Source organism: Pseudophryne corroboree, chromosome 2 (assembly GCF_028390025.1).
Source record: "Pseudophryne corroboree isolate aPseCor3 chromosome 2, aPseCor3.hap2, whole genome shotgun sequence".
Taxonomy (NCBI): Eukaryota; Metazoa; Chordata; class Amphibia; order Anura; family Myobatrachidae; genus Pseudophryne; species Pseudophryne corroboree.
In genome coordinates, this window is record NC_086445.1 from 479,345,068 (window position 1) to 479,372,985 (window position 27,918).

At 46.3% G+C, this 27,918-nt stretch overlaps 1 protein-coding gene across 2 annotated transcripts in view; it reads left to right on the forward strand.

Annotated features, from left to right (window-relative positions):
* The window catches only part of CRCP (CGRP receptor component), a 179,936-nt gene extending 172,643 nt beyond the window's left edge, over window positions 1–7,293 (forward strand). For both annotated transcript variants that reach the window (XM_063953843.1, XM_063953844.1), the window contains exon 6: window positions 6,842–7,293. In XM_063953843.1, coding sequence (XP_063809913.1) covers window positions 6,842–6,973 — 132 coding nt within the window. In that variant the 3' untranslated portion in view covers window positions 6,974–7,293. The remainder of the gene's footprint in view (window positions 1–6,841) is intronic.
* Window positions 7,294–27,918: the final 20,625 nt, after the last annotated feature.

Sequence of the window (27,918 nt, forward strand, 5' to 3'; positions counted from 1 at the left end):
TATTGTTTAACTAAAGGGTTATTGTTGAGCCATCTGTTGAGAGGCTCAGTTATATTTCATACTGTTAACTGGGTATAGTATCACGAGTTATACGGTGTGATTGGTGTGGCTGGTATGAGTCTTACCCGGGATTCAAAATCCTTTCCTTATTGTGTCAGCTCTTCCGGGCACAGTATCCTAACTGAGGTCTGGAGGAGGGTCATAGAGGGAGGAGCCAGTGCACACCAGGTAGTCCTAAAGCTTTCTTTGGTTGTGCCCAGTCTCCTGCGGAGCCGCTATTCCCCATGGTCCTTACGGAGTTCCCAGCATCCACTACGGACTACGAGAAATAGATTTACCGGTGAGTAAAATCTTATTTTATATCATAACTGTTTATAATGATATTATCCTAAAGACTGCAAATCTGATTCATGGCCGTGGCAGCCAAATACTGGCTTTGTTCACTGTTGTAAAGTAAGATATGTCATAAAAATTGGTCAGCACATGGTGCTTATAAAACAGTATCTGTGGAGCACTGCAAGCATTGTGAGTTCAGGTCTCACCTGCAGCAGCTTTGGCTTAATTCACTTGGCCACACCACACTGGATACGCCCAATCTCATCTGATTTTGGAAGCTAAGCAGTGTTGGGCCTGGTTAGCCACCTGGGAGTACAAGGTGCTGTAGGTATTTTTTAATCTACAGCCACACCACACTGGATACGCCCAAACTCATCTGATTTTGGAAGCTAAGCAGTGTTGCATATTGTTTGCCATCTGGGGGAGACTGGTGATCCAACTAGATTGCATACTAATGCATGCTAGTTTAAACTGTTAAAAAAAAAAAAAAAAAAAAGATACATTCTGGTTAGCTCAGTTTGGGCTTACACTATCAATATAAACCTACCATAGGTTTTACAGTCATGATAGCTCTCCAGAGCCCGCTCCCAAGAGCGCGCTCCCGGCGCCGGCCACTAGATAGGGCCCATTAACTAAGCTGTGGTTAAGCAGCAGTCATCTCAGGTTTTAAGCCTGTGTGAGGTCACATTTAGTTTCAGACTTCTAAAAATTATTATACCTCTGTATCAGGATGTATCTGGATATATGTATATGGGTATATAATATATATGTGTATGTATGCATATATGGAATATATATTTATTAAGGTCTGAGTATGTGTGAATATACATTGTTGTATGTATGTGTAGATATATTTGTATATATATATATATATATATATATATATATATATATATATATATATATAATATGCTGACATTAAAAATCTATTTTGCAGTAAGCAAGACTAATTGGTCAGCACACAGTGCTTATTAAACAGTATCTGTTGAGCACTGCAAACATGGTGAGTTCAGGCCTCACCTGCAGCAGCTTTGCTTATTGTTTTTACAGGTGGCTCTGTAGCCAAGTGGTTAGGCTTCCCGGCCACAGTGAACATTGTGATTGCATGGACACTGGTTCAGATCCTGGTTTAACTGGAGGAGCGGGGTGTTGTTAGGAGTTTAATTTATTAATTGTTTTTGTACAGCATGACTCTACAGGAAGATTCACTATTGCTGGTAACCACATGCACGGTAATGCAGGTTTATACACACGTTACTTCCGTGGTGTACTTACTGGTTGGGGTACATGATCACTAAGTCTAATGCATAGTCATTGGTACAATTAGTGCTCAAGCCACGCACAGTCTCGATTCATTTGTGCATTCGCCTATTAGACACAATGGTGGCGGCTTTCGAAGCGCTTTAGTTCGGAAGACTTCACTCACGTCCTTTTCAATTGGATGTGCTCGCACAGTGGTCGGGCTCGCATCTGCAGATTTACCGCAGGGTGAGGATGTCTCCAAGGGCCAGAGTGTCTCTTCTCTGGTGGCTCAAAGTACAGAATCTAACCGCAGGGAAACGGTTCGGCGCCTGGAATTGGATAATTCTCACGGCGGACGCGAGTCTCAGAGGTTGGGGAGCTGTAGTTCAAAATTATCAGCTCCAGGGTCTCTGGGCGGATCACGAAAGATTGCTGTCTATAAATGTCCTGGAACTCCGGGCAATTTACAATGCGCTACGACAAGCAGTGCACAGGCTGCAGGCTCAGGCTGTTCAGGTGCAGTCAGAAAATGCGACGGCGGTCGCATATATCAACAAACAAGGAGGAACGAAAAGCCGTATGGCAATGCGGGAAGTAGCTTGAATCCTCTATTGGGCCGAGTATCACCAAATGATATTGTCGGCAGTAGTCATTCCGGGAGTGGACAACTGGGAGGCGGATTATCTCAGCCGTCTGAATTTTCATCCAGGAGAATGGGCATTAAATCCAGAAGTGTTTCACATGTTGGTCCAGAAGTGGAGTTACCCGCAGGTGGACCTGATGGCATCTCGCCACAATCATCAAACGCCCCAGGTCGTGTCCAGAATGAGAGATCCAAAGGCAGTGTCGGTGGATGCTCTCACAATCACGTGGCCATACAGTCTCGTGTATCTGTTTCCACCGTTTCCGCTACTCCCTCTGTGGCTAAAACAGATCAAAGGAGAGTCCGTCAGTTATACTAGTGGCGCTTCTTTTGCCTCGGAGAGCTTGGTTCTCGGATCTCTGCCGTCTACTCGCAGTCGGTCTTTGGCCACTCCCACTACGTTCGGACCTGTTACAGCAGGGTCCGTTCCTTTACCCTGATTTAGCGCGGCCGCGTTTGACGGGGTGGCTGTTGAGACAGCCCTCTTAAGAAGAGAGGGCATTCCAGAATCGGTTATACCAACCATGTTACGAGCTAGGAAGCCGGTTACGGCAGCTCATTATTACAGAATTTGGCGTGCCTATGTAGGTTGGTGTGAAGCTCGGAAGTTTCCGACATCATCTTTTAAGTTATCCCGTCTTTTGTTATTTCTACAGATGGGGTTAGATGGAGGTCTGAGTTTATCCACACTAAAAGTGCAGATATCGGCGTTGTCAATTTATTTTCATAGTAGATTGGCCCTATTGATGTCGGTTCACACCTTTATGCAGGGTGTCCTCAGAGTTCAGCCTCCATTCACTCCACCTACTGCGCCATGGGACTTGAATCTGGTTTTTAGATTTCTTACAGTCTTTTTATTTTGAACCCTTACAACAAGTGGATATTAAATTTCTCACTTGGGAAAACAATTTTTCTTTTAGCCTTAGCTTCAGCAAGGCGTGTTTCAGATTTGGGTACTTTGTCGTGCAAGCCACCGTATTTAGTGTTTCATGATGACAGAGCGGAACTTCAGACGAATTCCGCTTTTCTACCAAAGGTAGTGTCATCTTTTCACATCAATCAACCAATAGTAGTTCCTGTGTTAACAGGAGACTCTGGTAGGTTGGATGTGGTACGCGCATTACGCATTTATGTATCCCGAACGTCGACAGTTCGTAAGACGGATACGTTGTTTGCTCTCTATGATGCTGCCAAGATGGGTTGCCCAGCTTCTAGGCAGACCTTATCCAGTTGGATTAAACTGACCATACGTCAGGCTTACCTTCATGCTAGGTTACAGCCGCCTACATCAGTAACAGCTCATTCCACACGTGCTGTGGGAACGTCATGGGCAGCGAGTCGTGAAGCTTCTACGACGCAGCTTTGCCGAGCGGCTACATGGTCTTCGGTGCACACGTTTGTGCGCTTCTACAAGTTTGATACGTTTGCGGCATCAGCATCTAGCTTTGGCCGCCTAGTGTTACAGGTGCCAAACAGCTCTCCCGCCCACGGGGGAAACTTTGGTACGTCCCAAGAATACTCCAGTGACCCCTGGTGGATGAAAAAGAAAAGAGGATTTTGGTACTTACCAGGTAAATCCTTTTCTTTGAATCCATAGGGGGCACTGGACGCCCACCCAGTGCAGTTTACCTGGTTTGGGGTAGGTTCAGTAGATCTTATGGTAACACATTTTCACCGACTGGTTCAGATTAACAAGTTCTAATCGGTTATGGTGTCAACTGTTTAGTTGTCAGTAATGTTGTGTCAACTTTATTGTTGTCCGTTATGTTATATGTAATTCTCCATTGTCAACCTCTCTATCGCTCCTGTTCGGCTCAGTAAAAAACACTGAGGTACTCAGGGATATGGAGGGGAGGTGTAGTTTCAAAATTAATTTATTCAGTGCCTTCTTCCTGTGGAAGCCGTCCATATCCCAAGAGTACTCCAGTGCCCCCTATGGATTCAAAGAAAAGGATTTACCTGGTAAGTACCAAAATCCTATTTTCTGCCTTGTCGATATGGTTTCAGAGAAAAATTGCGACTCTGCCTGATGTTCATACATTCACTCAGGGTGTTTTGCGGATTCAACGTCCCTATGTCCCGCCTGTGGCTCCTTGGAATTTGTTGGTTGTTGTGGATGCCTTACAAGAGTCTCCGTTTGAACCTCTTGAGTCTGTGGACATTAAGTGGCTTACTCTTAAGGTCTTGTTCTTGCTGGTTATTGCATCTGCTAGACGGGTTTCAGACTTGGGTGCCTTGTCCTGTCGGTCACCCTTTCTGATATTTCACAGTGACCGTGCGGTTCTTAGAACTCGCCCTGGTTATCTGTCTAACGTGGTATCATCTTTCCACTTTAATCAAGAGATTGTGGTTCCGTCCTTTACCTCTCCAGGTTTCTCCTCCAAAGAGCGGTTTTTGGATGTGGTACGGGCTCTCCGTATTTATGTGAAGAGGACAGCTTCTCTTAGGAGATCTGATTCCCTCTTTGTCCTTTTTGGTTTTCACAAACGTGGCTGGCCTGCTAACAAGCAGACTTGACCAGATGGATTAGAATGGTGATTGCGCATGCTTATGTACAGGCTAGCCTTCCAGCTCCTGCTACCATCAAAGCCCATTCTACTCGGTCGGTTGGACCTTCTTGGGCGGCCCGCCGTGGTGCGACCCTTGAACAATTGTGCAAGGCGGCTACGTGGTCGTCAGTGAACACGTTCATAAGGTTCTATGCCTTTGATACTTCTGCCTCCCAGGATGCCTCCTTTGGACGCCGGGTTCTTGTGCCCGCAACAGTGCGTCCCCTCCCATGAGGAATTGCTTTAGGACATCCCCGATGTTATTCCCTGTGGAATACCAGTGTACCCTGCTGCAGAAAAGGAGATTTATGGTAAAAACTTACCTTTGTTAAATCTCTTTCTGCGAGGTACACTAGGTTCCACAGGGCGCCCACCCTGACGCACTTAGCTTCTTTGGGTTTGTATGGCATTAGCCGCTGATACCTTCGCCTGTCGTGAGAATGTGGTGTATGGGGCTACTAATGGTTGTCGTCTTTTACCTGCTACTGCATTGGACTGGTTAACAAAACTGAGCTCCTGTGCACGGAGGCAGGGTTATAGAGGAGGCGGCGCTTTGCATCTTGATAATAGTCAAAGCTTTTAGCCTGTTGGTGCCTCGGATCAAGATCCAAGTCTACACCCCAAAGTTATCCCTGTGGAACCCAGTCTACCTCGCAGAAAGATATTTAACAAAGGTAAGTTCTTACCATAAATCTCCTTATTTACACAAATAACTTGAAAAGAAAATATTTTTTACATTACATTTTAAAACCTTTTTGTAACTTAAATCGTGGTACATTTTTTTTCACTGGGGACAGGAATTACTTGTGTTTTCAGCACATAAAGGGGTTTACATTGTAAAGGTAGTTAGACTACAGAATTGTTTACCGGGTGGCACTTGTTATACCGGCTGTCGAGATCCCGACGCTCATCAGACCGGCGCCGGGATCCCGACCGCCGGTATACCGACAGCTATTCTCTCTCTTGGGGTGTCCATGCCACCCCTGGAGGGAGAATAAATAGCGTAACGCACCACCGTGCCCGCAGCGTGGCGGGTGCAGCGAGCCCACTGCTTCAATTCCGCTGCCAGCATTCCGGCTGTCTGGATCCCGACAACCAGCAATTCGTAGTGCACCCCTGTTTACTAAGCTTTATGTACTGTACATTTCATTACATGGATTTAAAAATGGACTGCATGTCTTCTCTCCCAATAAATGGTATTTCAGAAATGAAAAATCCCCAACAAGCACATAGAAGAATAGCTGATAAGTGAAATTATTTTTTATTGCATATATGGAGTGTTATTTTAGTACTTATTCTTAATGGATATAGTATTTTGTAGGCCTAGGTGTCTGCCTTTATAGGTAGTTTGAATTCCTTTTAATGTAATCTAATCTTTCTGACAATGTAGATTTTCACGGAGCTCAGGCCAGCCACAATTATTTACAGTGCATTTTATGGCTTAACAATTTTATGAGCACTCTACTTTCTTTTACAGTCTCTATTTCCCACACTTCAAGATTAAATACAACAACTGCAATTTCAGAGTAAAAGAAATCTAGAACAGTAATAAATAATTTCACTAAGGCAGTTTAGTTTGTTCCTACTGCAGGCTAAAGTTAAGTAAAATAACATTTGCCTGTGTAAATTGTTAAAGGAACCGTACCACGAACAGACAATCCACATAATACGTAGCTGGGGAATCATTACTCGGAATTAAGAAAACAATTCACTTACCACATGCTACTTGGCTATCGAGGATGAGTGCCCAACAATACCAGATCATTACTTGGTAGGCAGGCATATACCAGTGACAGAAGGAGGCTTGCACTGCCACTGCTCCCATACACTTTCTCTCCATCCTTTACATAGCAATGCAAATAAGATGCATTTTCAGGGGGAAAAAAGATACCTGTTGCTGGCCGAGTTGCATCGGAGTTGGCGTTTCATGTGCCCTGTGTAACAGAACTCATAACGTATAGAGGATAGATGAGGAGGGACACATCTGTAATTGTATCCACTCCTGCAAAAAGTAATGCCACTTATGTGTTCTCTTACCGATTGCCTTGACTTTTTTTTTTTTTTTCCAAAGATGGTGGAAGAGAGTGAAGAGAGGCTGACAGAGGAGCAAATTGAGCAACTCATTCAGACAGTGACAAGTATTCTGCCGGCAGACCCTGAAACACAAGCACAGGAGCAGACAGAAATGGAAGACGATGCATGACCCTAGGAGGAAACTCATTCAGCTTTATTAGTTCCATGTTCTCATATATGAGGCACAAAATAGCATGCACTGTTCCAACCAGCAATATTCACAGAATCTTGTGAGTAAATAGTAAAGTTAGTTATATATACTTCAGACATAAATACCATGTTGGTACTTCATGGAGTATTTTGTTGTACAATTGGATGTATTATTGGTTCAGTAGCTGGGTGACATCTGTATCACCATAGCATTTACAAGCCCATATATCATATACCTTGTTATTTAATAATGATGTCGTAATGCACACCCAAACATAACAATAAACAGTTTGACAATTATTTTACCATTTCAGATTTTTTTGTCTTACACCCAGTGGTTGACATTAATTGACGCTATCATTTACACCATTTCTCTACCACATTAGGGGCTACTTGTTTTGTCTACTTGTGTTTTTCCTTGGACACTGTACTGTATATAGCCTCTTGGATGCTATTGACTTAAAATTCTCTTGCACTGAGGAGACTGTGGAGCTTTGGTGTAGTAGAAGACCACATGGAGAGACATCTCTGTTGCTGATGATATGCATTTGTACATGGCAAGCAATGATATTTCATGCTTTATCTCAGGAAGAGGGGCATCATGGTGACTCTGTTCTGTTTACAAACACTATGTAAAACATCCTTGACCTGAAATATAACAGACCATCTAACATAATTAATATGAATGAAATGCTACATTTAACTGAGATGAAGAATGTACAAAAAATAGGGCATTAAACCAGAAAATGTTAATTCACTGTCTGATGCACCTTAACTATAGTGTACAGTCATAACTGAATGTGTCATGCTCTTTCCACCCATCCGTTTTAAGTTGCAAACCTAGGGCCAGATTCAATTAGATACGGTAATTTACCGTCTGGGAAAAGGTTGGTAGTCTTGGGCTTTAATGCGTGGGGCTATTCAATTACAGCCCCTTTTTCCTAGTGCAGTAAATTACCCACTAACATTCATTGGGTGAGATTCAAATGACATATCACGCCCAATTTCATTTCTAAAATGATCTCCGTTATTGCGATTATTGCGTCCATAGTGATTAGGTTTAGCTGTGTAAAGGGTTGGGTGCCTCTCTACTTCGTGGGTAGCGAGCTGAAATAATGATACCACGCCCTTGAGGGCAGAAACAGAACGGGTGTGAAAAGGGGTGAAAAGAATTGAATCTCCCCCCATTGGGGGAGATTCAATTGTTTGAAATGTCAGTTGGGAGTCTGTTTTTTCCTATCTAATAGACAGACACCCAACCGACTTTTCAAACGTTTGAATCTCCCCCATTAACCCATAGAACCTGGAATAAGTACCCTGCGCTAGGGTTTAACACCTTTGTGGTGACCATGAGCAGGGAATTTAACAGATTTAATCCACATTAAATGCAGCCTGTGGGTTGGTCGTGGCCTGTTAATAGCCTGCGGTAATTAACTTTTAGTGAATCTGGCCCTTAGTATGGATACTATGGGTGGAATTCAAATGTTTGAAAAGTCAGTTGGGTGTCTGTCTATTAGATAGGAAAAAACACTCCCAACTGACTTTTCAAACATTTGAATCTCCCCCTTTAAGTCTGCAGAAATAATGTGGCTGACATGTTGACATGGCCTACGCTGCAGAAGGGGATACGGTCAATAGGTTGACAACACTTAGGTTGACATGCATTAGGTCGACCACTATTGGTCGACATGCATTAGGTCAACATGGAAAAAGGTTGACATGAGTTTTTCACTTTTTTTTCATATTTTTTTACTTTTTCATATTTTACGATCCACGTGAACTACGATTGGGAATAGTAATCTGTGCCGAGCGAGGCACCTTGCCCAAAGCATGGCGAGCAAAGCGGTGCACTAATTGGAGTTTCCCGTCACTTTACGAAGAAATTGACACCAAAAAAAGTTTAAAAAAAAAACACCTCATGTCGACCTAATGACTGTCGACCTAATGACCCATACCCCTGCAGAAGTACAGAGTGGGCCTATTTCATGTGTGTATGCAATGCCGATGTTCACGCAACTGAGGGATTATCTGCAGGCTGCATCTGTGCCACGATCGGACTGTTTGGGGAGGTAACGGGGAGTGGTGGCAAAAATGCAGGTGAGCCACGACTGTTTTTAGGCTGTGTTTCTGCCTTCAGCTGATATTGTGCACACAAAGAAACATGATGCCAGAGACACTGCTGCCGCGGCCCGTCTGTGTGGCAATAGAGTGATGAAGTTGATGTTCCTCGTTATTACGTCGATCCTGTGTATGTGTACGCAGTTGCTGAGCACTTTGCCATGGCTCCAGTGGGCGACACCGTAGCCTGAAAATCACGCTGTGTAGGCATGTGCGTACAATCATGAATTAGGCCCTGTGTGATGTCATACCACCTCATTTATCTGCAGTCTTAGTTTTTTTATATGCATCAGACCCCATTCGGACAAGTTCTTAAATATATTGGCACCTACAGATACCTGTAATGGAGTAAGGCAGTGGTCATTAATTGAAAATGTATTTTTAATTGAACTGTAATGTAATTATGTATGTTATGGATTTTATAGAATTTGATCAGATTTGAACCATGACCATAAATCCGCATCCTTAGGAGAACATTATAAACTATATTGTGTGTAGCTCTTAGCTTTTCTGTATCCATTTCAAATAATTATTTTTATTAGAGATATTAAACAGAATATAACATAAAGAAATAGAAGCAATAATATAGTTTCTCTAACGTCCTAGAGGATTCTGGGACTCGGTAAGGACCATGGTGATAGACGGGCTCCGCAGGAGACATGGGCACTTTAAGAAAGACTTTGACTCTGGGTGTGCACTGGCTCCTCCCTCTATGCCCCTCCTCCAGACCTCAGTTTGATACTGTGCCCAGTGGAGATTGGGTGCATTTCAGGAGCTCTCCTGAGTTTCCTGTAAGAAAGCATTTTTGTTAGGTTTTTTATTTTCAGGGAGCCTGCTGGCAACAGACTCCCTGCATCGAGGGACTGAGGAGAGAGAAACAGACCCACTTCTCTGAGTTCAGGGCTCTGTTTCTTAGGCTACTGGACACCATTAGCTCCAGAGGGATCAATACGCAGGTCTTCCCCTCGCCGTCCATCCCAGAGCCGCGCCGCCATCGTCCTCGCAGAGCCGGAAGAAAGAAGCCGGGTGAGTATGTGAGGAAAAGACCCATCTGAGGCGGCAGAAGACACTTGGATCTTCACTGAGGTAACGCACAGCACTGCAGCTGTGCGCCATTGCTCCCCTTCACCTCACACACTCTGGTAACTGTAAGGGCGCAGGGGGGGGGGGGGGGGGGCGCGCGCCCTGGGCAGCAATATAAACCTCTCTAATGGCACAGATGTATATATACATGTACAGCTGGGCACTGTACATGTATAAAAAGAGCCCCGCCATGTATTGAAAAAATTGAGCGGGACAGAAGCCCGCCGCCGAGGGGGTGGGGCTTTTTCCTCAGCACTCACCAGCGCCATTTTTCTCCACAGCACCGCTGAGAGGAAGCTCCCCGGACTCTCCCCTGCTTGACACACGGTGACAGAGGGTTTTAAAGTAGAGGGGGGGGCACATAATTGGCGCAGATACATAAAACAGCGCTGCTGGGTAAACATTAATTTACTGTGTTATTCCTGGGTCATATAGCGCTGGGGTGTGTCCTGGCATACTCTCTCTCTGTCTCTCCAAAGGGCCTGGTGGGGAACCTGTCTTCAGAAAAGAGCTTCCCTGTGTGTGTGTGGTGTGTCGGTACGTGTGTGTCGACATGTCTGAGGTTGAGGGCTCACCTAAGGATGAGGGGGAGTTTATGAACGTTAGGTCTCAGTCGGCGGTGCCGACGCCGGATTGGATGGATATGTGGAATGTTTTAAGTGCAAATGTTAATTTATTGCACAAAGGCTAGACAAAGCCGAAGCTGGGGCACAGTCAGGTAGTCAACCCATGCCTGTCCCTATGTCGCCGGGACCTTCGGGGTCTCAGAAGCGCCCACTATCCCAAATAGTTGACACAGATACCGACACGTATTCAGACTCCAGTGTCGATTACGATGATACAAAATTACAGCCAAAGGTGGCTAAAGGTATTCGATATATGATTATCGCAATAAAAGATGTGTTGCATATCACTGAGGAACCCCCTGTCCCTGACACGAGGGTCAGTGGCGGTTCTTGCCACGGGCAAATGGTACTTTTGCCCGGGGCGCCGCCTTCCGGAGGGCGCCGCACCAGGGCAAGATCCGCCACTGTGCCCCCCTGCTTTGAAGGGAACCAGACGCGTAGCGTCTAGTTTCCCTTCATTGAGAGGACCTTAGTTGTGCGGTGCGCGATGACGTCATCGCGCACCGCACAGCAAAGGTCCTCTCCATGAAGGGAAACTAGACGCTACGGTCTAGTTTCCCTTCGTGTAGAGGACCTTTGCTGTGCGGTGCGCAATGACGTCATCGCGCACAGCATAGTGGCACAGACACTAGGGGTCATAATTGACCTCTAGTGTCTATGCTGTTCTATGGGAGAGACGTAATAACGTCTCTCCCATAGATCGAAGAGAAGAGAGAGGGGAGAAGAGCGGTGCCGCCGGCGGAGGGGGTCTGGATCAGGAACGGGGATGGTAAGTATTCTTTTTATTTATTTATTTATTTATTTTCTTGCAGCGTCGTGACCACGCCCCCAATTGAAACCACGCCCCCATATTTTGCCCGGGGCGCAACAAGTCTTAGAACCGGCCCTGACGAGGGTACACATGTATAAAGGAAAGAAACCTGAGGTCTCCTTTCCCTCCTCACACGAGCTGAACGAAGTATGTGAAAAAGCGTGGGAAACTCCAGACAAAAAACTGCAGATTCCCAAAAGGATCCTAACACCGTATCCTTTCCCGTCGCAGGACAGGATACGGTGGGAATCCTCCCCTAGGGTGGACAAGGCCTTGACGCGCTTATCAAAAAAGATATCGCTTCCATCCCAAGATACGGCTACCCTCAAGGATCCTGCTGACCGCAAGCAGGAGGTTACCCTGAAGTCCATTTACACACATTCTGGTACGTTACTCAGACCGGCTATTGCGTCAGCCTGGGTTTGTAGTGCTGTAGCAGCATGGACAGATTCCTTATCAACGGATATTGAGATTCTTGATAAGGATACCATTTTATTGACCCTAGGGCATATAAAAGATGCGGTCTTGTATATGAGGGATGCTCAGAGACATTAGTTTACTGGGTTCCAGGATAAACGCTATGTCTGTTTCTGCTAGGCGTGTCTTATGGACCCGACAGTGGACTGGTGATGCCGACTCCAAGAGACATATGGAGTTGTTGCCTTACAAGGGTGAGGAATTGTTTGGAGAGGGACTCTCGAACCTCGTCGCTACGGCAGGTAAATCAAATTTTTTGCCATATATTCCCTCACAATCTAAGAAAGCGCCTCATTATCAAATGCAGTCCTTTCGTTCCAATAAAAGCAAGAGAGCACGTGGATCATCCTTTCTTGCCAGAGGTAAGGGCAGAGGGAAAAAGCTGCATAACACAGCTAGTTCCCAGGAACAGAAGTCCTCCCTGGCCTCTGCAAAATCCACCGCATGACGCTGGGGCTCCCCTGAGGGAGTCAGCTCCTGTGGGAGCACGTCTTCGACTGTTCAGCCACGTCTGGGTCCACTCACAGGTGGATCCATGGGCAATAGAAATAGTTTCCCAGGGTTACAAGCTGGAATTCGGAGAAGTGCCTCCTCGCCGGTTTTTCAAATCGGCCCTACCGAAACAACCCCTGGAAAGGGAGGTAGTGTTACATGCGATTCACAAATTGTGTCTTCAACAAGTGGTGGTAGAGGTTCCCCTGCTTCAAAGAGGGCAGGGGTACTACTCAACTCTGTTTGTGGTTCCGAAACCGGATGGTTCGGTCAGACCCATTTTAAATTTAAAATCCCTGAACCTTTACTTAAAACGGTTCAAGTTCAAAATGGAATCGCTCAGGGCGGTCATCGCCAGCCTAGAAGGGGGAAATTTTTTGGTATCTCTGGACATAAAGGATGCATACCTGCATGTCCCCATATATCCTCATCAGGCGTACCTGAGATTTGCGGTACAGGATTGTCATTACCAATTTCAGACGTTGCCGTTTGGGCTTTCCACGGCCCCGAGAATTTTCACCAAGGTAATGGCGGAAATGATGGTGCTCCTGCGCAAGCAGGGTGTCACAATTATCCCGTACTTGGACGATCTCCTCATAAAAGCGAGATCACGGGAGAAGTTGCTGAACAGCGTATCACTTTCACTGAATTGTTACACCGACACGGCTGGATTCTCAATATTCCAAAGTCGCAGCTGAATCCTACAACTCGTCTGCCCTTCTTGGGCATGATTCTGGACACAGACCAGAAAAGGGTTTTTCTTCCGACATATGAACCAACCTATTGTCGTGCCTGTGGCTACACGTGACTAGGAGGATTCCGAGTCCCTTGATGTGGTCAGGGCTTTGAAAATTTACGTGGCCAGAACGGCTAGGATCAAAAAAACAGAAGCACTGTTTGTCCTGTATGCAGCCAACAAGGTTGGCGGCCCTGCTTCAAAGCAGACTATTGCTCGCTGGATCTGTAACACGATTCAGCAGGCGCATTCTACAGCAGGATTGCCGTTACCGAAATCGGTTAAGGCCCATTCCACTAGGAAGGTGGGCTCGTCTTGGGCGGCTGCCCGAGGGGTCTCGGCACTACAGCTGTACCGAGCTGCTACTTGGTCGGGGTCAAACACCTTTGCAAAGTTCTATAAGTTTGATACCCTGGCTGAGGAGGACCTCTTGTTTGCTCAATCGGTGCTGCAGAGTCATCTGCACTCTCCCGCCCGTTTGGGAGCTTTGTATGGTCCTTACGGAATCCCAGCATCCTCTAGGACTTTAGAGAAAATAAGATTTTAAACCTAACGGTAAATCTTTTTCTCGTAGTCCGTAGAGGATGCTGGGCGCCCGTCCCAAGTGCGGACTACTTCTGCAAGACTTGTATATAGTTATTGCTTACATAAGGGTTATGTTGTAGTTTCATCGGTTTTGGGCCGATGATATGTTGTTCTTCATACTGTTAACTAGATAGTATATCACAAGTTATACGGTGTGATTGGTGTGGCTGGTATGAATCTTGCCCTTGGATTACAAAAATCTTTTCCTTGTACTGTCCGTCTCCTCTGGGCACAGTTTCTCTAACTGAGGTCTGGAGGAGGGGCATAGAGGGAGGAGCCAGTGCACACCCAGAGTCAAAGTCTTTCTTAAAGTGCCCATGTCTCCTGCGGAGCCCGTCTATCCCCATGGTCCTTACGGAGTCCCAGCATCCTCTACCGACTACGAGAAAAAGATTTACCGGTAGGTTTAAAATCTTATTTTCCCAACAGAAGGTTGAAGGTACAAGTTCATAATAAATACAAAACATTGAACATCCAGGCATTTTAAATAGTGCATTATATATAAAAGAAAGCAGAAACAATAACATTATTAGTCGACTAGACAAAAGAAAAACATTTCGAATTGTGCTCTCCTGGGAAAGGGGAGACAACAAAAGAAAAGGAGAAGGGAAGTCCATGGGATTGGTAATTGGTGCCACTGCGTCATGGTACGGGGGTTCAAAATTAAACTAGTTTTAGACTTTTTGTAAAGGCAGTTTGACCTCCGAGTGCTTGGTCCCTAGAGACCAAATTTTAACAAAGTGCCAAGAAGTGTCATGAAGAGTGATGTGGTCCATACAGAACAGACTAAATAGCGTTACTAGTGTCTGGAAAAGAGGGAGGGCGGGTTTTTTTTTCAATGTGAAGCAGTTTGACATTTAGCGGCAGGTTTTGTTTGATACGTTTTTATGTTGGGCAATGGTTTCCAAACACAGTCTTCAGTCTACGTTTTAAGGATACTCATGCTTGTGCACAGATAGTATAATGAAACTGACTGAGGTACAAATTAAGTCACCTGTGCTTTAACATGGACATCTTTAAAATCTGGACTGTTGAGCTAGGTACACACTATACAATTATTGAGCCGATTTGCCAATAATTGGGTTTTCGTGCAAATTTATTGTATAGTGCAGTGGTCGAAGTGGAAATTTTGAAGAGGGGGTATGCAAAAGTCAAGGATGTAATTATGCGCGCGTGCTCCAGAAAAGGGGCGTGGTCACCCAAAAAGGGGTGTGTCCTGTGTAGTGGAACCCCTTATACTATCTAGTACTGGTGCCCCTTTCACATTATAGCACACTGAATGAGCTGAAATTCACATTATAGCACACTGAATGAGCCGAAATTCACATTGTAGCACACTGAATGAGCCGGAATTCACATTGCAGCACACTGAATGAGCCCGAATTCACATTATAGCACACTGAATGAGCCGGAATTCACATTATAGCACACTGCATGAGCCGAAATTCACCTTTTAGCACACTGAATGAGCCGAAATTCACCTTGTAGCACACTGAATGAGCCGAAATTCACCTTGTAGCACACTGAATGAGCCGAAATTCACCTTGTAGCATACTGAATGAGCCGAAATTCACATTGTAGCACACTGAATGAGCCGAAATTCACATTGTAGCACACTGAATGAGATGGAATTGTGAGAGCAGGGACAGCCAGAGTGACGACAGGGAGAGAGACGGTGACGACAGGGAGAGAGACGGTGACGACAGGGAGAGAGACGGTGACGACAGGGAGAGAGACGGTGACGACAGGGAGAGAGACGGTGACGACAGGGAGAGAGACGGTGACGACAGGGAGAGAGACGGTGACGACAGGGAGAGAGACGGTGACGACGGAGAGACGGTGACGACGGAGAGAGTGACGACGGAGAGAGTGACGACGGAGAGACAGTGACGACGGAGAGACAGTGACGACGGAGAGACAGTGACGACGGAGAGACAGTGACGACGGAGAGACAGTGACGACGGAGAGACAGTGACGACAGGGAGAGAGAGTCAACAGGGGGAGAGAGACGACAGGGAGAGACAGTGACGACAGGGAGAGAGGCAGGTGGAGAGAGTGACGACAGGGAGAGTGACGACAGGGACAGCAGGGAGAGAGGTGACAGCAGAGGAACATTACCTTAAATGTTTCTGGCAGCAGTGAGCTGGTGCCGGGCGGCTGGTGAGCGGGGCCGGCCGCCAGCTGGCAGTGAGCGGCTGTGAGCTAATACAGCGCTCTACATAGCCGCCGGCCGCCGCGCAGGGACGGGGAGCACCATGTGCAGCAGGATGCCACTTCCCTCGCCTCCTGCTGCACTTTCTGGGCTCATTTCCGGGTCAGTGGAAGAAGTGGCGGTATACCATACCGCCGTATACCGCCCCACTTCGACCACTGGTATAGTGTGTATGAAGGATCATTTGGGTGTTTCGTCATTAATTCTGGAAAATCTTGGCAACACACACGAGCAATCGAATTTGCGATCTGTTGTCGCAAAACAAAAATCTCGGCCACAATCTCCTGATATTGAGCAGTGTGTGTGCATTCTCAATAATCTGCCCATATTTCTTGTTTTCCTGTCAGTCATCTTTCTTGTGGGCGTACATATGCAAATGTGGTGTGGCAGAAAAATGGTAACTTAAAAAATAAAAAAAAATTTAGTGTGCAGCTCAGATATTGTGCCTACAATATCCCGAAAAATGAGCCGATTGTCGGGCCAACCCAAAAAAATCTGACAGTGTGTACCTAGCTTTAGGGTGCCTTAAGAATAACTTTTGGGAACCACTGATGTAGGCAGCTGGGTAAAAACTAGACGATATGTCGTCTGATCCAGCAGATCTGACCATCATATCGGGAACATTGTCTAGTAGGGTTCACTACGATATGCCGGCGGTCGGGCTCCCGGCGACCAGCATACCGGCGCCGGGAGCCCGACCGCCAGCTTACCGACAGTGTGGCGAGCGCAAATGAGCCCCTTGCGGGCACGGTGGCACTCTATTTTATTTTCCCTCCAGGGGGGTCGTGGACCCCCACGAGGGAGAATAAGTGTCGGTATGTCGGCTGTCGGGATCCCGGCGCCGGTTTACTGTGCGCCGGTATCCCATCAGTCGACATACTGAAGACCACCCGTCTAGTGTGTACCCACTATGTTGCTGACAGTGCATGCTCCCATGAGTCGTCTGCTATATCCTCCATCGACCCTACATGAAGGGCCGACGGGGCATGTCGTTAGCGAGGGCAGCTTGGCCCCTGCAGTTGCTCCGTTGTATGCACTTGCGGATGCCAGCTCCCACCGCCGGGTCCCGTCGCTGCCAATGTCGGGTTTGGTACACATCGTATAGGGTATACCCAGCTCTAGGGATTTGTGGGATGATTTGGGGAGGGAGAGAGTAGAGCGGGGAAGCTCGATTGTGGTTGCCAGTTACAGACTTTGGGGGTCATACCGAGTTGATCGTAGCTGTGCTAAATTTAGCACAGCTACGAGCAGGCACTCAGACATGCGTGGGGGACGCACAGCACAGGGCTAGTCTGCCACGCATGTCAGTGCCGCTCCCCCACCCTCCCCGCAGAAATGCAAAAGCGCTTTTGCATCTCAGGAGTTACTCCCGGCCAGTGCAGCTCCTGCGGCTGGCCGGAGAACCTCTTTGCTGCCCCGGGTCGCAGCGGCTGCGTGTGATGTCACGCAGCCACCGCGCCGCCCCCCCCCCCCCCAACGGTCCGGGCACGCCTGCGCCCCTTAAATGACGGCTTAACGCCGCCATCCAGCCCCCGCCCAGCGACCGCCTCTGCCTCAGAGTCGATCGCTAGGCAACGACGGCCTTCGGACGTCTGGCATGCGCAGTTCTGACCCGATCGTTGCGCTGCGAAAAACTGCAGAGAGCGATAGGGTCGGAATGACCCCCATTATGAGAGCACGAATGTGTATGCTGTTAGCATAAATTTTGTGACCGGACCACCAAATGTGCAGCAGTGAGCGTCGCTCACCACAGGATTCCCAAAAAAGACAGTACTAGGAAGGCCAGAGGAATGCAGAGTAGCCAGATCTAGCATAAAAAGGACATTGGGAGGTGTTTTTTAGAACTGGTGATGTTGCCCATAGCAACCAATCAGATTATGTCTATTAACAACTAGAAGCTACTAGATAAATGTTCAGTAGAATATGATTGGTTGCTATGGGTAACATCACCAGTTTAAACAAAAACAAAAAAAAAACACCCACCTTAGTAAATTTACCCCATTATGTCTGCTCCAAATGTGAAATATTTTATGATACAAGCTGCCAGGGGAGGCTGGATTGTTCCACAGGTGAGTAAAAAGCGGGTGGGCAGAGATGAGTTGATAGTATCGACTGCAGTGATCCCATAAGGAAAGAGAACACTGAATCATAGGAAAGGTTTTGGCTATGGGAGACCATAGTGTGGGTGGAAGCACTAACAAGCTATAGGGGGAGTACAGTGAAAGAGCATCCGCTTCTATAGACACATTGGGCTAAGGGGTAGCATGATAATATTTAACTAAATTGGGAACGCTTACTCCACTATCCAATTGGTTACGCTGGAGCACTCTCATTTTAACACAGGGTCTTCTTCCCTGCCCAGATAAAGCCTGAGATGGTATTTTGTAGGTGTCTAAGGGTGGAATTCAAATGTTGCAGTCCTGGCTCCTATTGCGCCCGCTGGCAGCTATTCAAATGTTGCTGTTGATGGGCACGACGACATCCACATTTCGGCTCGTTACCCCTGGGGGTGGCGAGCCGAAATGTGTAAAAAGTGACCCGTTTGTGTGCCAAAACAGGACTTTTTTCGCAATTGCTCCAATTACTTTAGTCGGGGTTAGCTGCTTTATGCGGCTAATCCCAACTGCTATGGGTGTGATAGGGGCGATAACAAAGGACAATTTAAGACAGTTGAATCCCGCCCTAAGTGTTTCATCTGGAACGTGAACTGGTTGCATCTGCCGGAGATCTAAAAGCTGTGGGATCACATTCATTTTAACAGCCACGTTACGGTGGAACCATAAGGTTATGGATTTATACCAGGTGGAAATGTCTGATCTAATTGAGGCAAAGAGACTAGGGAAGTTGGCATCATATAACCGAGAGCAGAGCCGGTTCTAGACCTTGTGGCGCCCAGGGCAAAAGTTTCCTTGTTCCTGACCCCTGCACTCTGTCTCCGCCGCCGCTCCTCTGATCTGCGGGAGAGACGTGACGACGTCTCTCCCATAGCGCTGCACAGAAACTTAAGGTCCTCTCCGCGAAGGGAAGCTAGACGCTAACTCACTGCACGTCTAGATTCCCTTCGTGGAGAGGACTTTTTCAAAACCACCGCCGCCATCCTAGTTAGTAGCGGCTCTTGCCACGGCGGCAGCGCCCCGGGCAAAAGTCCTGCTTGCCCGTGGCAAGAGCCGCTACTGACTGTGAGTAGTGTTTACCTATATATTTTAGGGGGTGTAGTATGGCTGACAGGCGGTCAGGAGACCGCCGGTCAGCTTACTGACGCTGGGATCCCTACGGTCGCCACGGGTTTTATTCCCACTCTATGGGTGTCGTGGACACCCACGAGTGGAAATAGTCCCTGTTGGTCGGCATGCCGACCATCGGGATAGTGAGGGGTCGGGATGCTGGAGGAGGTCATGTGACTGTCGGTCTCCCGACCGCCGGTCACATGAATACCACCCATTTTAGGATATATTTAAGTTTGTGCAGTTGCCATAGAAAATTATAGTTTCCTTTTAGTAAACCCAGAGTGCTAGAGGAAATATTCGGGTCCAGAATTTCCGACTTGTCCGTATTAATTTTATAATTGGATAGAAGACTGTATGCATGCATTTCTCTAAACAAATTACACAAAAAGACACTGACTACCCAATTAAATAACCCTACAATTGCTAAATGTCTGTATAAGCATACAGGCAGATAGACACCCCTACCACCCTTTCCCCCACCCCCTTTTTTTTTTTTTTTTTTTAAGTACACTATAGGATTTATTTTTTTATGGTAGGTGGGGAGTGGACAGGACTACAAGTTCCTAACATGAAAAATAATTGGTCAATAAACCATTATTCTGAAATCATGTACTTGTACTACTAATACATTGTATTAAATTATATACATCCTCTTGATATTATTAGTATTAGTACATCAATATACTTACAGTATTAGTATATAATAATAATAATAATAATATACAATATACTTGTAAAATAAGGCAGTCCTGTCCACTCACCACCTACCCTAAAAACTTAAACCTAAAGTAATACTGGCCCAAATGTATTAAGCCTTAAAAAGTGATAAAGTGGAACACTTAAAGAGTGATAAAGCACCAGCCAATCAGCTTCCTAACTGCCATGTTACAGAATGAGTTTGAAAAATGATAGGAGCTGATTTTTTGGTACTTTATCACTCTTTGGGTGAAATTCAAAAGTTTTCCTGCCTGCAGCCACTAGATGGCTCCCAAACAGAACTATATTTAATTGTAGCTCCGTTTAGGCACGATGGCTGCCAGTGTCTACACTTCAGCTCGCACCCACCCGGGGTTGGCGAGCTGAACTGTGTGAAAAGTGACCCATTTGGGCACCCAAGCTGCACTTTTTGCCATTGCGCCCAGCACTTTAGTCGGGTTTAGCTGCATTACATGGCTAACCCTGACCTTTAGTGGTGCGATCAGTGCAAAAAACAAACAAATTGAATTGCTCCCTGCGATCTCCCGTCACTTTAAACGGGAGAACGAGGGCGCAAAATTGAATATTACCCTTTAAGTGCTCCACTTTATCACTTTTTAAGGCCTAATACATTTGGGCCTCCATGTATTAAAGAGGCAAAAAGGGGTCTGCACTTAGTTGTGCTGACTAAATTATAGGCTGTTAAGTAACCCTATGGGTTTTTGCAGCCAACCATCCAGATTCCTTAGGCCGGTATTCAATGACTGACTAAGAAACATCGGGAGCGAAAAACTCTGTTTATTTTTAAAAAAAAATCCGGCTATCCAATTAGGTCACACGAAGAAAAAAAAATCTCCCGAAAACACACAGGTTCAGTGAAACGTGTGTTTTCGGTAGAAACAGCCCTGTTTTCAGACAAAAAGTAAAACGGGAATTGTTTTCTGGGATTTTGCTTCGTCTGCCTCAGGCAAGTGAAACAAAATCCCTGATAAGCCACAACTCACACCAGCCTATTGGGGCTAATTGAATAACCCCTGGAGACGCACGATCTATGATTACAGGTAATTGAACTTTGTCCCCCTCACCTTGTCAATAATACATATTGGCCCTCATTCCGAGTTGTTCGCTCGCAAGGCGAATGTAGCAGAGTTACACACGCTAAGCCGCCGCCTACTGGGAGTGAATCTTAGCTTCTTAAAATTGCGACCGACGTACGCGCAATATTGCGATTACAAACGAGTTAGCAGTTTCAGAGTAGCTCCAGACTTACTCTGCCTGTGCGATCATTTCAGTGCTTGTCGTTCCTGGTTGTCGTCACAAACACACCCAGCGTTCGCCCAGGCACTCCCACCGTTTCCCCGGCCACTCCTGCGTTTTTTCCGGAAACGGTAGCGTTTTCAGCCACACGCCCCTGAAACGCCGTGTATCCGCCCAGTAACACCCATTTCCTGTCAATCACATTACGATCGCCGGAGCGAAGAAAAAGCCGTGAGTAAAAATACTTTCTTCATAGTAAAGTTACTTGGCGCAGTCGCAGTGCGAACATTGCGCATGCGTACTAAGCGGATTTTCACTGCGATGCGATGAAAAATACCGAGCGAACAACTCGGAATGAGGGCCATTGTTTGATACTTGCCTGCTGGTTGCTGCACTGTGAGTCTGTGATGATGATCCATTTCCTGATTCCTCACTCAAGCTCAGCCAGTGACTGACTGGCTGCCACTCTGACTCTGTCTCAGGTTCTGTGACTCCCCCTCTGCTTCTCAGTCGGAAGTCCTCACTGCTGGCCCAGAGAGCTGGCACTCCCATTCGATGCACAGTGGCAGCGCAGACAGCAGGAAGCTGGGAGTGTGGGTGGGTCTGAGTAACATCATGCTGTCACGCGGTTGTCGTGCAGTGCTCCTCATTTTGGATGGCCTTGTGGACGGGCAGGATTTAGTGGGGCACTGCGGCCATCCATAGGTCCCCTGGAACCCGCCAGGCCCTAGGCAGGTGCCTTTGTTGCCCTGCAGGAAATCTGGCCCTGGATGAAGCACAATCTAAGAAAAATAATTTGTGTGTATAAAAAGTGAGGGGGAGAATATTCAAGGGCTGAAAGATAAAGCAGAGTTACTGTCGCCTTCCTATCAGCTTGAACTAGTCTGACCAGTTTCCTCTATCTTCTATCTTTAACAAGGCATCTTCGCTCATGAAACAGTCACTCACTGGATATTTTCTGTTTTGCACACTGTTCTCTGTAATGTCTAGAGACTGCTGCATGTGAAATTCCCATTACATAAGCAGCATCTGAGATTCTCAAACTACCATGTCTGGTAGCCACAACATTCGACCGTCAAAGTCACTATTAGCATTTCTTTCCCATGTAGGTATTGGGTCTGAACAACATCTTGAACCTCTCTGACGTGTCTCCATGCATTTTTGCATTGAGTTGCTGCTACATGATTGGTTGATCAGATCTTTGCAGTAACAAGCGGATGTAACTCATAAAGTGGCCACATATATATGCTGTTTAATGTATTTTATTTGACTTTTTATGAGAAGTGTACTTTTCTGATACTTAGGGGATCAACATTCCTATTATTTTTGTAATCTAAAGCATAAGTACATTGGTGGGGAATTGAGATTGGAAGGAACTAAATTTAATTAAAATAGAGATGTGTTGGACAGTCTTCCTTTTGCTTTGTGTGCCTTTTAAACAATGGCCCAAATATAATAGCCTACAATTTGCGGGCACCTTCACAATTGTAGTGTTATAGCCACTAGATGTAAGGCAGCAATTATTTTTAAGGCTAAATTAGGTAGGTTTTGCTTTCAAACAAATTGATTTAAATCTAATGTCTATGAGCCTGATTTAGAGGTAGACGCTGTTTGGATCACCGCTGCGTCTTTGGGTCACCATCACGTCGCAGCCATCGCCCATCTGAGCAAGCCGAATCTTACTCAGAATGACTGCCGGTACTCCTCTGCCTGGTCTAGAAAATCTGTGATGAAAACACAGACCCTGGCCTTGGCACACCACCAAAACGGTCCCCATCTCTGCCCACTCCCCACCTGCAAACGTCAGCAGCCTGTCAATCACTCTGCGGCTTAGGTGGCACTGCATGCGACGATGCAGGTCTTTTTCTGCACAGGTCCTGCATATGCTTAGTCCACTCATCATCAGAGTTCTGCGAAAGCCATCGGGTTTGTGTACAACCCTGAGTCGTGCATTGCCAGCAAATGATACTGTTACATTTGGACCAATATATTGTATAAGAGGGAACCTGCACTGTCTCAAGGGCCCTACACACTAATAGATTTTGCTATACAATGTGAGAACTCGTTCATATCATTTAGTGTGTAGGCACCAACGATGAATGATGCGCGGCCCCACGCTCGTTCATCGTTGGTGCCCAGTCGCTTATGCATGCAGACCAATATGGACGAGATTGTCCATATTAGCATGCACTGCTATGGTGACGGGGGGGGGGGGGAGTCCCCGTCACCTCCCCCCCTGCCGCTGGGTCGCCCGTCAGCCGTATCCGCCGTCAGGCAGCTCGGCGGCATATCGCTGAATGTGTAGGGGGCATCACTTACCAGAACCGCTTTAGAATGTAATGTGCTTACTTGACTCAGCCGTATTTCTGGGAAGTTCCTTCTGGCTCAGACTTTAATTAATAAATAACCACCCTTTTAGCAACAATATAAGCCACAATATGCTTTAAATATCTTTTAAATTCTCTACATGTCAGTTTCATGTAATTCCATCAACAATCGTTACAGAACATTTTCATGATTACACAACATAAAAAACAGTGCAATCTATTTTGAGAAAAGTCATCATGGAAACTGCTAGTTCGTAAAAACAGACACCATGGAATTGTTGTGATTTAGTACCAAAATACTTAGTTTTCCTCTTCATTTGTTTGAAAAGATTCCAGTTACTTTGAGTTTTACATTTTAAGTGTTTTCATGGTTTTAGTTAGACGTTGTAAAAACGTTTCATAGTATGATTTTAGCAAGTTATCAAATTAATACCGTGTACATGCCTTGTAACGTCTCCCTCTTATTACATATAGCGCTTTCTGTTTATAATCATACAATGGGGATATATAGTGCAGCTTTAGATGATTTGTCCATATGCATGTTATTATATGTGAGTCTATCTTCTCATTACTAAATGAACTACATTTGCAGAACTAAACGTCTAGTTATCCAGATGTTTGTGCTCAGTGACAGCTGTTCTCTTTCATATCTACTATGTTATTGCAATAGTCCTTAGTATTATTTTCAAAAGCGAACAGCCATGTGTGTTCATGACTATTTCTGTGCTTTTCTGTTCTCTTCTTTGGATTGAGTCCTCTCTAGTACTATTCTTTTCTCAGCTGCAAGGGCAAGTGAATGAGACTTTATAAAAGCTGACACAATAGCAGTTGTTAAAGTATACCTCCAACCATTGTAGCAGTACAAATTGTTACAGCCTGTGTGTAGCGTTGCACACAATGGGGGCATGGCAATACACATTGCTACATATCTTGGGCTTCTTAACCCTCTTTCCTCTGAAAAGACACAGAACCCGCCCACCATGGCGACCAAGACACAATTTCTGACAGTCCTAGTAACTGTGCCACATGTCCTAACTGCCAAGATGCCGCCATTTTGCATCTTGCCTAAATTTGGAGTGTAGGGCAGTGGGGTTTACAAATAAACTAATAGTAATAATACACAAACACATCTTAGAAAAAATAAGAATTTACTTACCGATAATTCTATTTCTCGGAGTCCGTAGTGGATGCTGGGGTTCCTGAAAGGACCATGGGGAACAGCGGCTCCGCAGGAGACAGGGCACAAAAAGTAAAGCTTTAGGATCAGGTGGTGTGCACTGGCTCCTCCCCCCATGACCCTCCTCCAAGCCTCAGTTAGGATACTGTGCCCGGACGAGCGTACACAATAAGGAAGGATTTATGAATCCCGGGTAAGACTCATACCAGCCACACCAATCACACTGTACAACCTGTGATCTGAACCCAGTTAACAGTATGATAACAGCGGAGCCTCTGAAAGATGGCTCACAACAATAATAACCCGATTTTTGTAACTATGTACAAGTATTGCAGATAATCCGCACTTGGGATGGGCGCCCAGCATCCACTACGGACTCCGAGAAATAGAATTATCGGTAAGTAAATTCTTATTTTCTCTATCGTCCTAGTGGATGCTGGGGTTCCTGAAAGGACCATGGGGATTATACCAAAGCTCCCAAACGGGCGGGAGAGTGCGGATGACTCTGCAGCACCGAATGAGAGAACTCCAGGTCCTCCTTAGCCAGGTTATCAAATTTGTAGGATTTTACAAACGTGTTTGCCCCTGACTAAATAGCCGCTCGGCAAAGTTGTAAAGCCGAGACCCCTCGGGCAGCCGCCCAAGATGAGCCCACCTTCCTTGTGGAATGGGCATGTACATATTTTGGCTGTGGCAGGCCTGCCACAGAATGTGCAAGCTGAATTGTATTACACATCCAACTAGCAAAAGTCTGCTTAGAAGCAAGAGCACCCAGTTTGTTGGGTGCATACAGGATAACAGCAAGTCAGTTTTCCTGACTCCAGCCGTCCTGGAACCTATATTTTCAGGGCCCTGACCACATCTAGCAACTTGGAGTCCTCCAAGTCCCTAGTAGGCGCAAGACACCACAATAAGCTGGTTCAGGTGAAACACTGACACCACCTTAGGGAGAGAACTGGGGACGAGTCCGCAGCTCTGCCCTGTCCGAATGGACAAACAGATATGGGCTTTTTTGAGAAAAAAACCACCAATTTGACACTCGCCTGGTCCAGGCCAGGTCCAAGAGCATGTTCACTTTTCATGTGAGATGCTTCAAATCCACAGATTTGACTGGTTTTAAACCAATGTGTTTTGAGGAATCCCAGAACTACGTTGAGATCCCACAGTGCCACTGGAGGCACAAAAGGGGGTTGTATATGCAATACTCCCTTGACAAACTTCTGGACTTCAGGAACTGAAGCCAATTCTTTCTGGAAGAAAAATCGACAGGGCCGAAATTTGAACCTTAATGGACCCCAATTTGAGGCCCATAGACACTCCTGTTTGCAGGAAATGCAGGAATCGACCGAGTTGAAATTTCTTCGTGGGGCCTTCCTGGCCTCACACCACGCAACATATTTTCGCCACATGTGGTGATAATGTTGTGCGGTCACCTCCTTTCTGGCTTTGACCAGGGTAGGAATGACCTCTTCCTGAATGCCTTTTCCCTTAGGATCCGGCGTTCCACCGCCATGCCGTCAAACGCAGCTGCGGTAAGTCTTGGAACAGACATGGTACTTGCTGAAACAAGTCCCTTCTTAGCGGCAGAGGCCATAAGTCCTCTGTGAGCATCTCTTGAAGTTCCGGGTACCAAGTCCTTCTTGGCCAATCCGGAGCCATGAGTATAGTTCTTACTCCTCTACGTCTTATAATTCTCAGTACCTTAGGTATGAAAAGCAGAGGATGGAACACATACACCGACTGGTACACCCACGGTGTTACCAGAACGTCCACAGCTATTGCCTGAGGGTCTCTTAACCTGGCGCAATACCTGTCCCGTTTTTTGTTCAGACGGGACGCCATCATGTCCACCTTTGGTAATTCCCAACGGTTTACAATCATGTGGAAAACTTCCCCATGAAGTTCCCACTCTGCCCTTGTGGAGGTCGTGCCTACTGAGGAAGTCTGCTTCCCAGTTTCCATTCCCGGAATGAAACACTGCTGACAGTGCTATCACATGATTTTCCGCCCAGCGAAAAGTCCTTGCAGTTTTTGCCACTGCCCTCCTGCTTCTTGTGCCGCCCTGTCTATTTACGTGGGCGACTGCCGTGATGTTTTATCCCACTGGATCAATACCGGCTGACCTTGAAGCAGAGGTCTTGCTAAGCTTAGAGCATTATAAATTTACCCTTAGCTATATTTATGTGGAGAAAAGTCTCCAGACTTGATCACACTCCCTGGAAATTTTTTCCTTGTGTGACTGCTCCCCAGCCTCTCGGGCTGGCCTCCGTGGTCACCAACATCCAAAACTGAATGCCGAATCTGCGGCCCTCTAGAAGATGAGCACTCTGTAACCACCACAGGAGAGACACCCTTGTCCTTGGATATAGGGTTATCCGCTGATGCATCTGAAGATGCGATCCGGACCATTTGTCCAGCAGATCCCACTGAAAAGTTCTTGCATGAAATCTGCCGACTGGAATTGCTTCGAAGGAAGTCACCATTTTTTTACCATGGCCCTTGTGCAATGATGCACTGATTTTAGGAGGTTCCTGACTAGCTCGGATAACTCCCTGGCTTTCTCTTCCGGGAGAAACACCTTTTTCTGGACTGTGTCCAGAATCATCCCTAAGCACAGGAGACTTGTTGTCGGGATCAGCTGCGATTTAGGAATATTTAGAATCCACCCCTGCTGTTGTAACAGTATCCGAGATAGTGCTACTCCGACCTCCAACTGTTCCCTGGACTTTGCCCTTATCAGGAGATCGTCCAAGTAAGGGATAATTAAGACGCCTTTTCTTCGAAGAAGAACCATCATTTCGGCCATTACCTTGGTAAAGACCCGGGGTGCCGTGGACAATCCAAACGGCAGCGTCTGAAACTGATAGTGACAGTTCTGTACCACGAACCTGAGGTACCCTTAGTGATAAGGGCAAATTTGGGACATGGAGGTAAGCATTCCTGATGTCTCGGGACACCATATAGTCCCCTTCTTCCCGGTTCGTTATCACTGCTCTGAGTGACTCCATCTTGATTTGAACCTTTGTAAATGTTCAAATTTTTTTAGATTTAGAATAGGTCTCACCTAGCCTTCTGGCTTCAGTACCACAATATAGTGTGGA